The sequence below is a fragment of the Protopterus annectens genome, chromosome 2.part0 (assembly GCF_019279795.1).
Source record: "Protopterus annectens isolate FY-2018-M chromosome 2.part0, PAN1.0, whole genome shotgun sequence".
Lineage (NCBI taxonomy): Eukaryota > Metazoa > Chordata > Ceratodontiformes > Protopteridae > Protopterus > Protopterus annectens.
The window spans coordinates 388,328,000-388,346,152 of NC_056728.1; the positions used below are offsets into that span (position 1 = coordinate 388,328,000).

The following is an 18,153-nucleotide window of genomic DNA, read 5'->3' on the forward strand; positions in this document are numbered from 1 at the left end:
CATTGGCAAAGGAAACACACCAGACCACAACTGAAATGAACAGACTAGAAATAGCACAGTTGAATAACCAAGTGTAGTTTAATTTCTAAGCACTTTTGCCTTTGGTAAAGGCATCATTAGAGATAAAATCAGAAATTAAATAACAAGGAAGCAAATATGTTTAAATCTACCTGTCAGTAAATTTGTTAACCAATAAAAGCTCTTATCAAGAAGAAATGTAGCAGTATTTAAAATGATGGTATATATATATATATATATATATATATATATATACAAAGTACAAATACATATAAAACAGACATAAAAAAGACATAAAAACAAAATACTGTGCTACTTAAGAGTATAAAAATACTTAAATATTTATTTTAATGTAGCAGCTCATGCTTTTAAAATGCAGCTAAGAGATAACATACCATTTAATCAGTTGCATTTAACCAGATCTGCCAGTTTAATTCTTTCTATTCTAATAACAGTTCACTATCCCCATCTGTCTGAAATACAAACCCTGTCAATAATGGAAAAATAAATCTCCTGAAATCTGGACAGTACATAGTATGTTTAAAAAGAGCATTGTAGATTTTGATTTTTTTGTGTCATAAACATGTTCATACAGATTTGCTTCTTGTGTTATTTAATTTCTGATTTTCTCACTGATACCTTTACTGAAGGTGAAAGCACTTAAAATTAAACTACACTTGGTTATTCAACTGTGCTTGTTTCCAATCCGTTCATTTCAGTTGTGATTTGCTGGAGGAGTCTGGTTTGTTTCCTTTGCCAATAGGTTCCAGAAATAGCAGAAGTTTGCTATCTTGCTGGCAAACAAGGACTCAGTACAGTGGATATATAATGTGCTACTCATTGGCCTTGCTGCTGCTGTGGTATAAAATCCTCACCTAGGTATCAGACCAGCATTCCCATCCTCCCTAGTTGATTAGATATTGGAAGACCTTTCTAAGTGTTGGCTGAAGAAGGACGTTATCTGGACCTAATATGTCTGCTGAAGTGGGCTGCAGTGTAGACTGCTGCAGTTTTGACTGTAGTGGCTCTTTGGCCAGGGCTACAGTTCACATGTGTGCATGAGCAAGTTGAGCTCTTTAAAGGTGAAGCTCAGAAACAGTATCTCGGATGCCAAGTTTAACAAAGAAGTGTACCTTAACCAGATTGAAACAGTAGCTAGGCTGCCAAGTTTAATGAAGAAGTGTACCTTAATCAGATTTCTGAAGACTTAGTAGATGACCTTATAAGAAGAAAGCAGGTCATTACCACTGTAGAGGAACTTTATGACCCTTATTCATCCTCCTCCTCTTCTAAACCTAGCCAGCTCCCAAAGAAGAAACCTCCCTGCTGTCTGAGTAAAACACTTAATTCATACAATCCTGCCCCTCTGATGCCAGCCAGGTTATTTAGGGACTTTTCAATCATCTGCCCTAAATAAGAGAAACATGAAAGTGTTGTGCTTTCCTGAAATGGTCACCACGTTACTTCTTAAGTCTCAGTGGTCCCCTCTAGGAAAGGCACCACATAAAGACCAGTCCATCTTAGTGGAGCTGTTGGAAAAAGCCCAGACTGTACTGCTGATAGAGGCCTTCAAGGTTGTCCTGTAGTTGGAATGTGCCTGGGAGTTTTGCCCCCCCACCCACGCACACACACTCTTCCTAACTGCACAGTGAAGACATAGCTTCCATCATGCTTGGATCTGAGAGACTTCAAATGACATATTTGATATGTGTGGTTCTGGATTGTTTTTTATAAGATCTTGGTGCCTAAATGATGTCTCTCAACATGATGAATCCTTTTTGGTATGTCATTTTTTTGGGTCCACACAAGAGGTTTCTAAGATTTGCACTGTGTGGCATCACATCCAATACAAAGTAATAATTTAGGCTTACATCGATACCAAGTCTGTTTATAAAGGAGTTGACCATGTGTACTAAACTTTACAAGAAAATTTCTTGTATTCTGTTACTCAAACAAGTTGCTATTGGTAGTCCCATTCAGGGATTTCTTTGAAGGACTCAACTACATAGAAGTAGACATAAGCTGTGAGAAATCTGCTCTCATCCGTACTCATAGGGTCATCGATCTGGGGGCATTGTTCATTGTTGGTCATTCCTGCCATGGGATGGCATTCACTTGTATTGAATGGTCACTGCTTATACAATGACTACAGATATGTATCACAAAGCTGTGTGTGTGTGTGTGTGTGTGTGTGTGTGTGTGTGTGTGTGTGTGTGTGTGTGTGTGTGTGTGTGTGTGTGTGTGTATGCATATGCGTGTGTCTCTAGGAGTATAGATGTGGCTACATGGCCGGGTGTGCACTGATGTGTATCTGCATGGTCACCCTGCAGGAAGAAAATATAGGGAAGCTGTCTCAATGTATATGTGTTTGTAAATGTGTGCGCGCGCGTGTGTGTGTGTTTGAGCATGCATACAAATGTGTGACTGAATGTTTCAGTGACTGTAAGCACATGTGTCAGGGCTTGTTTGTGCCTGATTGTGTGTGTGTGCGCGCATGCATATAGGGGATGGATATACTACGTGATGACTGGGCTAGTAGGAAGAGAGGAAGAGCACTAGCATGGTCAAGTCTGACAGTGAATGTGGGTGTGTGAGTGATTGTATCAGGATATGTTTGTTGCTGATTAGATATGTGTATATGGAAATGTCTGACAAAGTGTGTGTGTGTGTGTGTGTGTGTGTGTGTGTGTGTGTGTGTGTGTGTGTGTGTGTGTGTGTGTGTGTATGTATATGTATATGAATGCACATTTTGCCAGTGCATGTTGAAAAGTGCCTGTGGTGCAGAGATGTGTGCTCTGGTAAAAACCTTAGCATGGCCAGGTCTGACAGTACAGTGTTTGATTCAGAGACATGGTAATTACCCATTAATTAGGTGTTTATCTGTGACTTCACCTTGTCTCTGAATCTGAGATGATAATTGAGCAAACTCATGTTAACCATTTAGCACTGGCAGAGAACCTGTCTAAATCCCAGGGGCTAAGTGCTGCACTTGTTCATTGTAACAGCTTCCTTATGCCATCTAGAAATAAAGTTGGGATGGGGAGCTGCAGTAGCTTGTTTGACTTTTTTGTTTACCTATAACATGTTATTTGTTCGTGTTTCTTTACAATCATGTCTACCATTAAATGAACAGTGATCTTGCATATTGACCTTTGTATTTCTTTTTTAATATCCGTCACATGGTGAATCTTGTTTTAGAAACTGTTTCTTTTGTAATTATGATGTGAATTCTGCAGTTCTGACCATGTAGCAGACTGCTTTACTAAGTTGTCTGAACTCCGTAGTACTAGTTAACTTTGATGTGATGAAGTGAAACAGCTATGTTTAAACAAAACTCACTAAGTGACTAACAGCCATTGTTCAGTTGCCAATAGCTGTGAAAACAAGTGAACAGATGTTCAAAAGGTGTATGTGAGTGGGGGGTTGGGGGGGTTTATCTTTTTCTGGTGAAAGTGTTAAGAGCGAACCTTGCCATTCAGCAGTAAATCCATTAACCCAAATCCTTGACATGGCTTATTGCTTAAATATGGAGAGATTTATAAGTCTAAGGATTAATGGTAGAGGTTAAAATTATGAGAAGGAATGATGTGGTATAAAAAGTCCAACATTGTCTGCCTACACAGGCAAAATGGGTCTTAGAACTTTTTGTCTGACATTTTTGTATAATTCATTTTGTTTATTTACCCCTCCCCTTGCATCCTCTTATGGCCGTTAAGCCCTCATTCCATATTTGCCCATTTGTTTCACTTTCCCCTGATATCCCAAGATAATGGCAGAGGTAGGTGAGAGCCAGGAGGCTGTGTCATCATCCATCATCTATTGAAAGCAAATATTTTTTTATGTATGCTTTTAACTTCTCTCTCTGCCACTGTAGCAGTTGATGGCCGCACCATAAAAGTGGATCTAAAGGAGCTAACAATTTTGTGAGTGTGCATGTGTGTTTCCACACAAAATCCAGATATACTTGCTGCTTAGCAAAGTGAAGAGTCTATACTCAGTCCTGTCACTGTTTACAGTGCCATCTGGGCTGTACCAGGTATTAGGTGCAGCGAGCTGACCCCACTGTCCCATGGGGGTTACTTATTCCTTGTGATGCCCATGCCCTGGCCCAGCAATCAAGGAACCTCAGTTCTCACCACTAACACCAGTGAGGGGCGTCTCATAGAGGAGGAGAGGATAACAAATACACACAGTAAAGTGCAATTTCTCTTAAGAGCACACAGAGATCACTGTCAGTCAGGGGCTGGTCGCTCCCTTGCTCTCCAGGTCCCCAATAAGACTCCCCACTGGTGCAGCTATAGGGTCCAGATCTCAGCGTAGTGGGCAAGCTAAAACCTCCAGCACCCTCTCTGTCCAACCAGTGCTTCCTGTCCCTGCCCAAGTAGCTCACACACACACACACACACACACACACACACACACACACACACACACACACACACACACACACACACACTTTGAGAAGAGTTTATACAACCACACAAACACTCCTGGGGAAGGCTGCAACAGGTTCTCAAGCTATGCCCCTTTTTCCCAGATTATACGGTAGTACCAGCTGCCACCACCCACTAATATTTATCAGCTACTCAATGGTCCTTAAAAGGGTGTCCAATTATTACTGTGCAATATTATTATCCAATTGGTAGTATAGCCCAGGGCTAAAGCTATTGGAGTGGCTTTGTACAATTTTCCAAAGGCATACGAGTACTCTAAAGAGCTTAAAATATCTCTACAAAAACAGCCACAGTTGAAAGGGTTTAAAATTATTTAATAACTAATAGTTAAAACACAAGACAATACTTTTTACTACACAGTGCTAGTCAATAGTTCAGAGATCACAGAGAAATAGTTAAAATAATTGAGTAGTACATTTCTGACATCACAGAAAAACACTTAGAAATAGCTAGAAACTAGAAAGATTAGACTAAGGGAAAACACAAGTCTAAAATAAACTTACATATAGAGCAAAACAGTGGTGGTGAGTTGGATGGTCAAGACAAAAATGCTTCATGCTCTCTGATTCTCTGTTTTTAAAGTCAGATTCCTGGTTCACATTACATCATTCTTCACGGCTAACAGAAACTACATTTACATTCGTCACCTCTGGGCAGAAACCAGAGCAATAAAGGACATTTATGCATGTAAATTGTGGCCATTATCTCTGGCCTTAAAACAGTAGGCAGGATGCCTCACTGTAGACTCATTGGCTCCGAGTTTTAACATCAAAGGGTCACAACATGCTTTACTTGGTCAATAGAGTGCACTGTTGTTACATTTTTTCCTGTTCCACATGTAACACTATTTTTACCATTTAAGACACAAGCCTGTGGTTTACATTAATATTTACAGATGACAGAATTATCTCCAAGATTCTATCTGGCTAGGCTGGCAGCCTTCACCTAATCTTCACATTCCCCACCCCCTGCTGATTCTTCCAGAGCCTGAGCATTCTAGTTAAACCGTGGAGTTGTATGAGCATTATTAAAGGATTGTGTATATCTTAATCTTTTTTTTTTCAGTCCATTATGATGTTTCTCACCCTATAGTTTTGAATTGTGCAGTGCTACTTCCCTGTACCTTTTCTTTATGTTATTTACCTGCTTAGTAGTTTGTTATTAATGAAATGAATGCTCATTAGTAAAACATTTTTTTTTCAGCTTCAAGGTTTGGAGTGGATGGTTTCATTGTATAACAACAATTTGAATGGAATTTTGGCTGATGAAATGGGACTAGGAAAAACCATACAGACTATTGCCCTAATCACTTATTTGATGGAACACAAGAGACTTAATGGACCATATCTCATCATTGTCCCTCTTTCGTAAGTTTAGAAATATACTCCTTTTAAACTTATTGTTAGAGTTCTGAAGCAAGAATTACTAAAATTAGCATAATTTTCTATTTTGTGGAACATTTTTCTATTTTACATGAAATGACATTCAAAATGCTTAACTGGTATTTTTATGCATTACAGCTTAGAGTACAAAACTGTTAAAAAATATTTGGGTCTATATTATAAAGACGGACGCTTACTTCATCGAATATCTAAATGTCGACCCGTCGTCATCGAACCGGATAAACATCGAACGCCCTAAACTGCGAAATTTTTGCCCACTACATACTACCTACACAAACTAAATAAACCACGTACATACACTAACCAAAACCCTACTTCTAACCCTAAACTAAACCCTACACTAAATCTTACATATACCACCATGTATGCACTTAACTTAACCCTGCACCCTAACCCTAAGGTTCGTAACTATCGCAAGCTTACCTTAAAAAGCTAAACCTAAGCAAACTAAGTAATCCACACACATGCACTTAACAAAACCCTGCACTAAATCTAACATAGATTACCATCTATGCACTTACCTTAACCCACACCCTAACCCTAAGGTCCTTAACTATCACACACTTACCTTACGGAGCTATACCGCAGAAGGCCAGCCATGACAATTCGACATTTCTGCTTTCGCTCTTCTGGACGATCAGTGTTTTCGTGGTTCGATGAAGACGGTTCAGCGTTTAGGCGTTCGGGTAAGTAAACATTCGCCTTTTTAATACAGACCCATATATTTCAAGGCAAATGCAGAAATCACCTTTCTCCACTGAAACTTTTAAAGCTAGCTTATTTGCTTATCATTTCAGTTATATTTACTTATTCAGATAAAGACCAGAAATTTAGACATTTTGTGGTTAGAATGATTAGAAGGAAAACGAGAATTTTGGTGTTGGAGAAGAGGTTCTACCTCACAGTGGGAGAGGGTCACTTTTTTAATGATGAGATTAGAGAAATGAGGCTTTACATCAGAAGTACAAAACCTAATGGAACGAATAACAACATATTGCAAAACAAACTATTTTAAACTAAAAAAAAGAGTGAATTCTGAAACTGTTGCACCTTTTGAAGTAGTTTTGCAGAGGGAGTTCTCCCATTTGCAGTCCTAGTGTGCTGGGCTGCATCTTCCATACCCTTGTTACTTACACAAACTAACTCCTAAATTGTTGCTCTTCACGGTAGAGAAAATACTCCAAGATGCTGCTGCATTAAACTGAGTATATTTTTGTCTTAAGTTAGTCCTCGGGATTTCAACAGGTGCCTAGAAGAGATGACACCAATGAATGGAGTAGCAAAATGTGAAACTGGTGCCTACTAGTGTTTTGTTTAATCTAATGATGTCATTTCCATCTAACTCAACAGATGGGATTCTCAGATTTGATCTCTTCAAGTTGTTGAATCCAGGGCTCAGGGTCCTCCCCTACCCATAATTCCTTCCTGCCCCTAAAGTACCTCAGATCTCATTCATCACAGTTTGGTGAAGATGCGATTCCAAGGGTACAGGCATCACCTGTGAGATAAGTAATTTATTTTCTTGTTCTGGTCACTGTTTCTGTGGAGTCCTACAATTCGTTTGGAGCCAGACCTCTTACAGACAGGAGAAATAAGTTAGTGCTCAAAAGTCTCTTCCCTGCCCAAGTGGGGAGATTCAACTTTTTCAGCTTCAGGTTCTGCTTCTGTTTCTGCCCCTCCTTCGAAGAAGCCAGACAAGTCAAAGTTCACCAAAGAAAAGGAAAGGGTATGAAGAAGTAAGGAGAGAGAAAAGGAAAAGCAAAACCTTGCAATTTCTTGCTGGTGCCAGTCAGTCTTTGGCTGTATACTCCAATATTACAAGACAGACCCATCCACTGATCCTCCAGACCACCATCAGTGGCATCTTCATTCAGGTCCTTTCAGTCATTGAGGAGCCTTTCAGAACCTGAAGTTGCTGGGATGATTCAGAAATTTCTCTGGACATGGATGAAGATGGAGGTCCTCCCAGCACCTACCCCACTAGGGGAGCTCTGGGTCAGGTAAAAACAGGTGCTATATTGATCTCTCCTTCTCTAGTCTGGCCATCATATCCAATGCCCACAGTTCAGAGTAATGCCTGCAAGAGGTCCTTGTTGGAGTCGAGAGCTTGGACAGCTTTGACCCTGATGGTTTCCCTCACCCCTTTCAACCCTAGCTCCATTGGATTGTGAAGGGTCTGAAATCCTAATGATTGGGACCAAGGTATGGGGGTCGGGGTTGACTGTAAGGTTTTCTGAGACATCTCTGTCTTAGGTGCTTCGGCCTGGACAGCTTGTCTCTGATGTCTGCTTCAGCAGAAAGCAGAATTATTGTTAGGGACTTTACTTCTTTGGCCTCCTTAGATCCAAGTGGGCCTTTTTTAACTTCAGTTCCAAGATTTGGCTTTCGAGGCTTTTGTGAGGGTTCTCTTGAGGTCAAGAGAAGAGATATTTCATACCCACTCAGCACCATCCTGACCTCCCTTGCATTGTATTACCCCGGTTTCCATTCATCCTACCATACAGGGACAGCCAACCACTTTAAGCCTTAAAGGCTCTTGCTTGGTGAGTTCCCCTGCAGTTCCAAACCTTATGTGGAACCTCCCATTGAAGAAAGTCACAGGAAACTGACTTGCAAAAGAAGGCATCTTGACTCTTCCTAGGAGTCACTCACTGAGGATACAGACTTTGAGGAAAGGGAGGGATCCCCAGGGTTCCGTAGGTTCCCCCCTGGAAGACATATCCTTCAGAGATATCCTCGAATTAGTGAAGAAAAGAAAAAGTTAGTTCACTGAAGTTCCCTCCTCAGAAGTCTTGTTTCTCGGGGATGGCTCATATACCTCCTGGGTGTTCCCACCTGCTGATGAGCTCATTAACTTGGTCTTTCAGTGGTCTTGGAAGAAACCCGATATGGTGAAGCCTTTTTTTAGTAAAGTCGATAAATTATTGACAGCCACCAGGAGCAAGTCCCATTAGAACAAGAGTACCCTCGATAGATGCCATGGTGATTATGGCAGCCACTAAAAAGGACCTTTCTGAAGAGAGCACTTCTGTCCATACCCTAACGGAGAGTCCAGGTCATTGGACAGGTTTGGGAAGTGGACTTAGACTTCAGTGATGGTTTTTCTTCTCGCACTGAACTATCTCAGTCATATGACTCATTTCCAGAGGGATCTGGTTAAGGAACTCTCCAAATCCCTTTCAGATAACCTGCCTGCTGACATACAAAAAACTGTAGAGTCACAGTTATCTATCCTTAAGTTAATGTTCATCATGTCCATTCATCTGCTTTCCATTGCAGCTGATGGCACATCGAGTGGCAGGCATGCGTATTACTGTTTGCCTACACACCTGGATGTATCTCTGTGACTTTCAGAAAGATTCAAGACATTCTTCATCTGTGCCCTCATAAGAATGCACTCAACCGAAGTGAGCAGAAGGGCAGGACTTTGTCTGCCATAGGCATTCATTTTTCCACTCCCCAAAGGACATTTTCCTGCAACCAGAAGGGTAGAAAGAGACTATGTTTTTGAAAGTCCCAGGGTTTTGCCCAAGATGAATCTGCGATAGACCACCCCCTTGGGATGAAGGGAATTCTTCAATGAATGTCACTCCAGGGACAAAGGCAGACCACAGAATCAAGGGTTTTGTGGTCCCTTTACTAAGAAGCCCTTCAGTGCTTCTGAACAGTTGCCTGATTTCCACATTTAGAGGCCACTTATCTTTTTACCTTCATACATGACTAGCCATCACTTAAAATTTGAGAGTGCAGAAGATAATTACCAGAGGCTATATTATTTCCTTTGCCACCCCCCAGCAAACAAAATCAGGATCCCCAACATTTCACCCAGTAATAGTGAGTTAGCAGCAGCAGAAGTATTAAAGGTGCTAGAAAAGCGAATCATCCAAGAGTTCCCACCATACCAGCAGCAATCCGGAGTCTGCTCAAAATTAATTTTCGGTCTGAAAAAGATCACAGATCTCTGGTCCATTTTGGACTTCAGTCACCTGAATCAGTTTGTGATACAGGCAAAGTTCTGGATGATCATGGTTCTCTCCATTGTACCTCTCCTAATGAAGGACGACTGGATGTGCTTGATAGATCTTCAGGATGCCTACTGCTGTATCAAGATAGCAAGGCAGTTCATGGAGATTTTGCTGTTTCTGTGTGGGAGCTAGTTATTTTCAGTTCAGGGCACTGTCCTTTGGTCTCCCCACAGCCCACATTGTGTTCACCAATTGCATGGCAGTAGTGGCAGCTTATCTAAGGCTGCAAGGGTTCTGGGTGTTGCCCTGGTTAGACACTAGTTCCTCACCACACCCACCAAGGATCTGCTTATCCAGTGCAAAGACTACTTGCCCCAGTTAACTCCATACTTGAGGATTATGATAAATCTAAGCAAAATCCATCTGACACATGATGCAGACATTATAGTTCATAGGCTGCCACCTGGATATAATTTCCCAAGTTTCCAAACTTCCGGATTCAAGAGTTCTGTCTCTCCATCACCAAGCTTCAGAGGTCCTGCCTTCTTCAAACCCTCCAGCAAGGCTAATTCTCTTTCTGCTGGCTAAATTTGCTGCTTCAATCATGCTGGTGCCTCAGACAAGATTTTACATGAGAGTAGTGGGTGTTATCTGTCCAGTGGTTGATGATGTGTCAGCCCCTTCAATTCCCCATACTTCTCCAATGTGCGAAGTAACATTCTTTTGTGGTTGACATCTCCAGTAGTCACATAGGGTGGACTGTTCACTTTTCCTCCACTGATCGCCACTGTGACCATGGATGTCTTCCTTCTTGGGTGAGGGAGGGGGACATTTCAAAGGGAAATTAGTTGAAGGCTCATAGTTGATGACAAGAGACCAGACTTAACATCAGCGTCTTGGAGATGAGGGCATTCCTTCTAGCATTGCAGGCATTCCAGGGCTCCCTTCCCAAGGGTATGATATCCATCCAGATGGACAACATGGCAATAGTCTGGTATATCAACAAGCAAGAGGCAACCCATTCATATCTGCTATGGCAAAAAGCCATGAAGGTGTAGCAGTGGACAATGTCTTCTCAACACTTTCTGGTGTCAGCACATATCCTGGGGCATTCAGTGTTTTTGCAAACAAACCAACCAGATCTGTCCTTCTGCCTCATGAGTAGTCCTCCAACCAGTCAGTGGTAACAGTGATTTTTCAGTCACTGGGGCCAGCTGTACTGCTATGTTTTCTCTTCCCACCTGAGCCCTAAGTACAGCAGCTACTTTGCCCTGATTCACACAGAGGTTCAGTCACCAAGTGATGTTCTAGACCCCAGTTAACCCACATATCTCCTGTTCACATTTCCTCTCTTTCTATGAGAGCCGTAATGTGCAAGGAGTCATTATTTCTCATTGCCCCTTTCTGGCCTCAGCAGGCCTGTTTCCCCTTCTTCTAACTCCATCTGAAACACCCTTCCTGGGTACTGGACCCTGTTCCAGACCCTTCTGTCTCATGTATTCCTGCAGCCTCACTGAGACTTGAAAGCCCTGAAATTCACTGCATGGTTCCTCCAATTCCAGTGATAGCCAAGGATGCCAGGCTGATGGCATTGGTTATTCATACTTTATCTTCATCACAGAAACCAAACATGAGGAAGGTTTTCAAAAGCCAGTAGAAGAGGATTGCTATTTGGGTGTCCTCTAAAGGCTTAGATCTTTTTTCTGCAGCTTTACCATCTATCTTAGATTTTTTGGCATGGTTTTTTAAGAAAGGTGCTAGTTTCTTGACAACTAAGGTTCAACTAGCAGCTATAGCCAGCTTTCATGTGGGAGAAAACCAGAATTCTATTGTGTCTTTAAAAATTTCTAAGGCATTTTTAAAAGGAACTTTTCTTCTAAGCCCTCCTATTGGAGACTCATTTCCTTTTTGGGATATTGCTGGGGTGCTTTAGGCCCTAACCAGACCTCTCTTTGAACCTTCAGCAGAACTGAAATTTCTGTCTTGAAATATGATTTTCTTGGTGGCCATCACTTCAGATAAGAGAATCCCTGAGTTACACGCCTTGTCTTACAAACCTCCCTACATGATTTTTCATAAGGATAGGGTATCTTTTCTGACCTGTCTGCATTTTCTTCCTGTAGTGGCCTCTGAAGCAAATCTTAATCAGACAATTAACTTACTGGTTTTCTTCCTAAATTTCTTCAACAAAAAGGAGTATATTTTACATATGATGGATGTCCACCATTAACTGAGATTTTACCTGCATTGTACCAAAGACATTAGGAAAAAGCAGACCAGCTTTTTCTTTCCTTTTCTAAGAATAAATTGGGGCAGGGTGTTTTTAAAAGTTACTTTATCCAGGTGGCTTTTTCATTGTGTTGCCTTTGTCTGTATAGAAATGAGATTGCTATTACCATACAAGCCTAATGTTCATTCAGCCAGGGTGGTGTCAGCCTTCACTGTTTATTTTGCTAGAGTGCCAGTAGATGAAATATGTACTACAGCTACCTGGTCTGCTGTTCATGTCTTTATCTCTCATTGTAGGCTTTTCATACAGTCTAGATCCCATGCATCCTTTGGTTCCACAATTCTATGGAATAGCCTTCCATGAAACCACCTGGGGTTATTAGTAGCCAAGGAATCTGTCCCATCTGTTGAGTCGGATGGAAAAGACAACATTACATATTAAAGTTATGTATCTGCCATAATGTTTTATCTATGTTGTCTTCTTCTGTCTGGCTCAGCATTTAGCATGAGTAATGTTATTCCTTTTATTAGTGTTTGAAAAACAGTGGCGTATTAAATACTGAAATCAGTGAATATAGTACTTAAGCATTGGGGCGGCTTGTTTCAGAGTTCCCTCTCTTTTTTTTTTTTTTTTTTGTATATGTTGGTATACAGTGTTAAATGTTTTGGCAATTAACAGTCATGACCAGATGTATCTAATTGGTAATTCTGGCACTGTTCACATCCCAGATGCTTTTGGTCTGACTACTCACAGTTAAACTCTTGATGTTTAATATTGGATCAGTGCTACAGAAGCCTAAGGTATTTGTATTAAATCCTGCCAAGGATATGACCAACTGCCCAGCTTCTCAAAGGTTAAGGGCACATTTCATGCACTCTAACTGCCCCTCATTTTTCTGTGAAGGAAAATCTAAGAACTCTGGGGTTTTGTCTCTGAAATAGACAAAGGTAGTGAGGTCTTTCTTCGTTTGCTCCTCTTGAGATGAATGCTTTATAAGGCTGTCTTGTCTCATGAAGTCCATGATATACTGGCTTGTAGCTTCTTTGCCTTTCTTCAGACACAAATTAACCTGCATTTAAGAAGGGGTACACCTTGGTCATCCCATTCCTAGAGCCTGTCTTGAAAGATGTTGTCTATGCAGCCTAGCACATTTAGTACCTGACAGAGTGAAGTGGCCTGGTGACCAGACATCACAACGCATATTTTCTGTGATGATTTTGGTCTACCATATGTCCCAAAGACCACATCACCTTTGTTCCTTGCTGTCCAATAAGGAATACAAGGCTTTGTACAAGGTGGGGAAGATGTTTTTTCCTTTATCATCTCCGGACTGAGATCCTTTAGTTGTTTGTCTCACTTGTTCTGGTTATGGATATCCTGACTGAAGTCACTGTTGAAGTATTCCTGATGTATGGGGTTATTTCTGCTGTTATCGAACAGGCGTACCAAAGCTTTACCTTCCCTAGGTCATATGTCCATAGGATTTATGCAAATGACCCCTTAAGTACAGCAGCTGTTTCAGCAAGATGGCTTTTGAATGTCCATGGCACTTTCTTTACTTCATATGCCTTTATGGTTACAGTCAGGCCAGTGAAGCCAAACCCAACTACCTGTGGACATGCATGGTTCAGAATTTTTAATGACTTCATGAGCACAGCATAAGTAGATAGTTTGACTTTGTTTTTTAAATGACTGGAGGGAGGGTATTGATCTGATGGATACAGGTAAGGAGTTCCATACCCTAACTATATGAATGCAGACCATGCCCAGCTGATTTGATAGGCTTGTGGACAGAGAGGAGTTTTTGGTCATTGGATTGTAATTACTGATTGTGATCATAGTTGTGCAGAATGGTATTTAATGCTGGATAAGCATATGGATGCTGGTTATTTTTGTAGGTGGTAAGAAATTTTGTATATGTTAGTTGATGGGGTAGTGCCTAACCAGTTTAGGCTTTTTGGTGCTATGCATTAGTAGATTTTTAAAGGGGTATTTGCTGGAAAATTAGACACTTTATTATCATTGTTCAAATTTTGACTTTTTGTGATGCCTGGGGGTTAGTGAGGATGGAAGCGCCATAAAGCAACAAGGGGAGGAGGTCAGTAATGGCAAGTGTAGTTTAAGTTGTATCGTGAGAAAGTTTTTAGTTCTGTAAAGCATTCCTAGTTTTTGGTGAGTCTTTTATGCAATTTTGTATATGTAGGCCAAATTTCAGATTATCATTCCTAATAATTTGCTTTGAAAAGTTACTTCAATGGTTGTATTATTAAGAGGCAGGATTTTAAATTTTGTTTTTTCATGAGAGAAGGATTTGGGGGGGAAAGAAGCTTTTTTTGAGTTCAGCGTGAGTTCCGAGTTACAAAGCCATGTTTCCAGTGGCTGTTAAAGCTTCTTGAGTAATTTTTTGGAGATGCAACAGGCTGTCAGATGTGCAAATAAATGTGGAGTCTACAAAGTCATGTTTCCACTGGCTGTTAAAGCTTCTTGAATCATTTTTTGGAGATGCACCAGGCTGTCAGATGTGCAAATAACTGTGGAGTCATCTGCATATTCTATTGGGGGGGGGGGTTGCTGTGTGGATGTCTGGAGGGTATTAGGACCAAAGATAAAGCCTTGTGGTATACCGGCAGTGACTCAGAGGTATGGAGAGAGTGTGGAGTGCCATTTTACTGACTGATACCTATTGAAGAAGTAGCTTTTGAACCATAAAAGTGTGGACTGAGATAGACCAAGTGAGAACATTTGTAGTAGAAGTTTGCTGTGGCAAACTGTGTCTTGACTTTTCTCTGTCTTGACTTTTTTTGACAAGTCTAGAAATAAGGAAGATACTAGTTTTTCATTATCTTAGCTTTATTGACATTGTCTGTAAAGGTTAGAAGTGCACTGTTAGTGCTATGAGAGGGATGGAAACTGTGTTGTGCGGAGGATAGGAGGTCTTCCTGCAATTAGCAATTGTTTTTTAATACATTTTTCAAGTGTTTTGGAGGGTGGGTGTAAGATTGCTATAGGTCTAAAGTTAGTAATGTGTGTTGAATTTCCTCATTTGTGTTGAGAGATAATGTATGATTTTTCCAGAGAGAGGGAATGTGGGATTTTGGGACTGACCTCTTTATAAGGATAGTGACAGGACAGGCAATGCTATCGGCTTCTGTTTTAAGGACAGACAATGCTATAACCTTCTATTTTAAGGTACCTTACATGTAAAGTCATTAGCTGAAGTAGGGCATGGTTTGAGTCTGTTTAAAAGTAGTTGTATATAGGATGTGGGCACAGGTTTGAAAGTGGTTTTGGTGATATTTGGCTGTTGGGCAGTGTTGGGATTGAATGCTTAGTTAGGGATGCTATGCTACCTATGAAATAAGAGTTGAATTCTAATGCATTTCTAAGTGATGAGCTATTGGGAGAATGGTTAGGGTTGAATTTTTGTCTGTGGTGTAAGATTTCTTTAATGGCTAAACAGAGATTTTTTACTGTTTTGTTTGCTGTTGTTCTTAAAAGTTGTTATAGTATAGTTTTTTGTTTTCATTTATTTTCTATTTAGTACAGTTAAGGAGCATTCTGAAGTTTTCAAGATAGTGTGATGCTTTATATTTTTGCCATTCTTTCCACACATTGTCTCTATCCTACATTAAGATTTTACTGATCTGAAGTAGGTACTTCATTTGTCAGCAACCTTTGGGTCTTGGATCCGATCTCGGATCCGAGCTGGCAACGTATACATAGCTTTAAGATCCGAGCTCCTAGCTCCTCCCCTTACCCATAATCCCCTGCCAACCCTGACTGACCTCAGATCTAGTTTGCCGCTCTTAGAGAAAGCTGCTAGATTCTTGAGCTCCTAGTTGGGTCAGATAAGTGCTTTGTATTTTCCTTTTTTTCTGCAATTTTTTGACAGATTTATTGTTAAAAAGTTTGAGTGTGGTTAGGTTCCCTCTTTTAGTCCTTCTCTAGTTTAGTTTTAGTGTAATTCCTCCCCTTCCTTCGCTGGTGTGTTGTGTGTGTGAGTCGCTGTGTGTTTGGGGCCTTGAGTGAGTGAGTTTAATTTTTTTTATAGTATCATGTCGGAGGCCCCAAAACCTATTTTTTCCAAATGCACCGAGTGTGGCCATAAGCTTTCACCGGTGGATGGCCACACTCTGTGTGTTTGGTGCCTTGGGGTTGAACACCTCTCCTCTGGGTGTACTATCTGCATGGCGTTCAACCCTAGGGCACTGAAAGACCGTAGGTCGAAGCTGATTCTGGCGAGACTTTTGCCTCCGGTTTCGGCTTCGGCCTCCGGTACTCCCGTGGCACCACCCCAGTCCTTGGTGGCTGCCACTCCTGACCCCCTCCCCCCGGCCGGGACTCAAACTCCCACTACGGCGCCGGAGGAGAGGGAGGCCAGGAGGGAGAAAAGGAGGGAGAAGCACCACAAGCGGCGGGCCGAGGCCTCCGCTTCGCCCCCCCCCAGCTAAGCGGGTTTCTCCCTCCACGGCTTCCAGGTCCCCTCCTCCTCGGATCCGATCCCTGTGCTTCTCTCAGGGACCCAAGGAGGAGGAGACACGATCTCCGTCGAGGTCATCGAGGCGGCACTCCAGGCCCGCCTCGGTGGCCTCGTTGAGATCTACCTATAGCCTATCGGATGCGGACTTGGACCGGATGATGCGAAGGTTCATCCAGGCCCAGCTGCAAATGGGTGTGCTCCTGCCCCCCCCCTTCGGGGGGGAGCTCAACACCCTTTTTTGCCCCGATAGCTCCTTCTCTGACCCGCTTCCCGGGTTCAGAGCATTCGGAGCCGAGCAGCGTTGGAGCCGGTGGTTGGTCGGCGCCGACAGTATCTGGTGCTTCGGCGCCAACTTTGCTCTCAAGTCTGTCGGGTCCATTCTTGTCGGATCTGAGCTCTCGGAGCCGTGGCCCGAGCTTCGGATCCGAGGGATTCAGCGACTCTCCCTCGGCCTTCGATGTGGTGGAGAGGGCACTGTTGAGCGCATCCAGACCCCCGGCCCTTGCTTCGGCTCCATCCTGCACTCCCTCTCGGCTGAGTCAGGCTTCCATCGCCCGGCCACAGGGACAGCCTGCTTCGATGTCTCAGGTTGTTCCCCTGGAACGAGACGTTGCTGGTGAGACCTCCTTGGACAGCCCCCCCCGAGGAAGTTCCTCATAAGCGGAAGTGTAAAAGGAGGCACGTGGACTCCCCCAAGTCCTTAACAGAAGATACAGACTTGGATGAAGGGGAAGGCTCCCCAAGGTCACCCCCGAGGATGTTTCCTTCGGAGACATCATAGAAATGCTCAGGATTAAGGGGGGGGTCTGCCCCCAAGGCTTCCTCTGACGAGTCCGTGTTCCTGGAGGCGTTCGAAGCAGGCCCGTCTACCTCTTGGGTGTTCCCTCCGGCCGACCCCCTGGTGGACCTTATTACCACCAGGGTATGGAAGGCGCCGGACACTGTGGAGCCAGTTCCCAAGCACCCCGATAAGATTTTGAGCCCCCCTTCAGAGTGACCCCACTGGAGCAAGGGTCCCCCCGTAGATGCCATGTTGGTGGCGGCAGCCACCAAGAGGGAATTAGCTCAGGAGATCCTTTGGTCCATCCACCGAGCAAAGAGTCCCGCTCGATGGATCGCCTGGGGGAAGTGGGTTTTTAGTTCAGCACACATTATTAGGATGCAGCGAGACCTTATCAGAGAGTACGCGGCTTCCCCCCCGGAGTCCATGTCGGTGGAGGACAAACAATTGTACTCCACTCGCATGGCCACTCTAAGATCTATATCGAATACCTCTATGCGGCTTTTGTCCCATGCCACAGAGGGAGCCACTAGAGCCAGCGGAGCAGGCCTAGTCATGAGACGCCAGGCCTGGCTCTGTCATTGTGACTTCGCTGAACCCTTCAGGGCATCATTTGCGAATGCCCCTTTTGATGGTTCTGCCTTATTTGGCAAGACCGTTCGCGAGACTTTAGTCCAGAGCGAAAAGGACGGGAAGATGTCTGCTGTCGGAGTCCGCTTTTCTGCTCCCCAGAGGTCATTCTCCAAGAACCAAAAGGGACAGAAAAAGATGTGGTTCCGGAAATCGCAACATTCCCAGCCTGCTCTGGACAACCAGTCCTTC

At 42.8% G+C, this 18,153-nt stretch overlaps 1 protein-coding gene across 2 annotated transcripts in view; it reads left to right on the forward strand.

The window, feature by feature from the left end:
- Window positions 1-18,153, forward strand: part of LOC122793098 (probable global transcription activator SNF2L2) — a 2,696,898-nt gene that overhangs the window by 1,321,942 nt on the left and 1,356,803 nt on the right. For both annotated transcript variants that reach the window (XM_044060828.1, XM_044060829.1), the window contains exon 16: window positions 5,676-5,839. In XM_044060828.1, coding sequence (XP_043916763.1) covers window positions 5,676-5,839 — 164 coding nt within the window. The remainder of the gene's footprint in view (window positions 1-5,675; window positions 5,840-18,153) is intronic.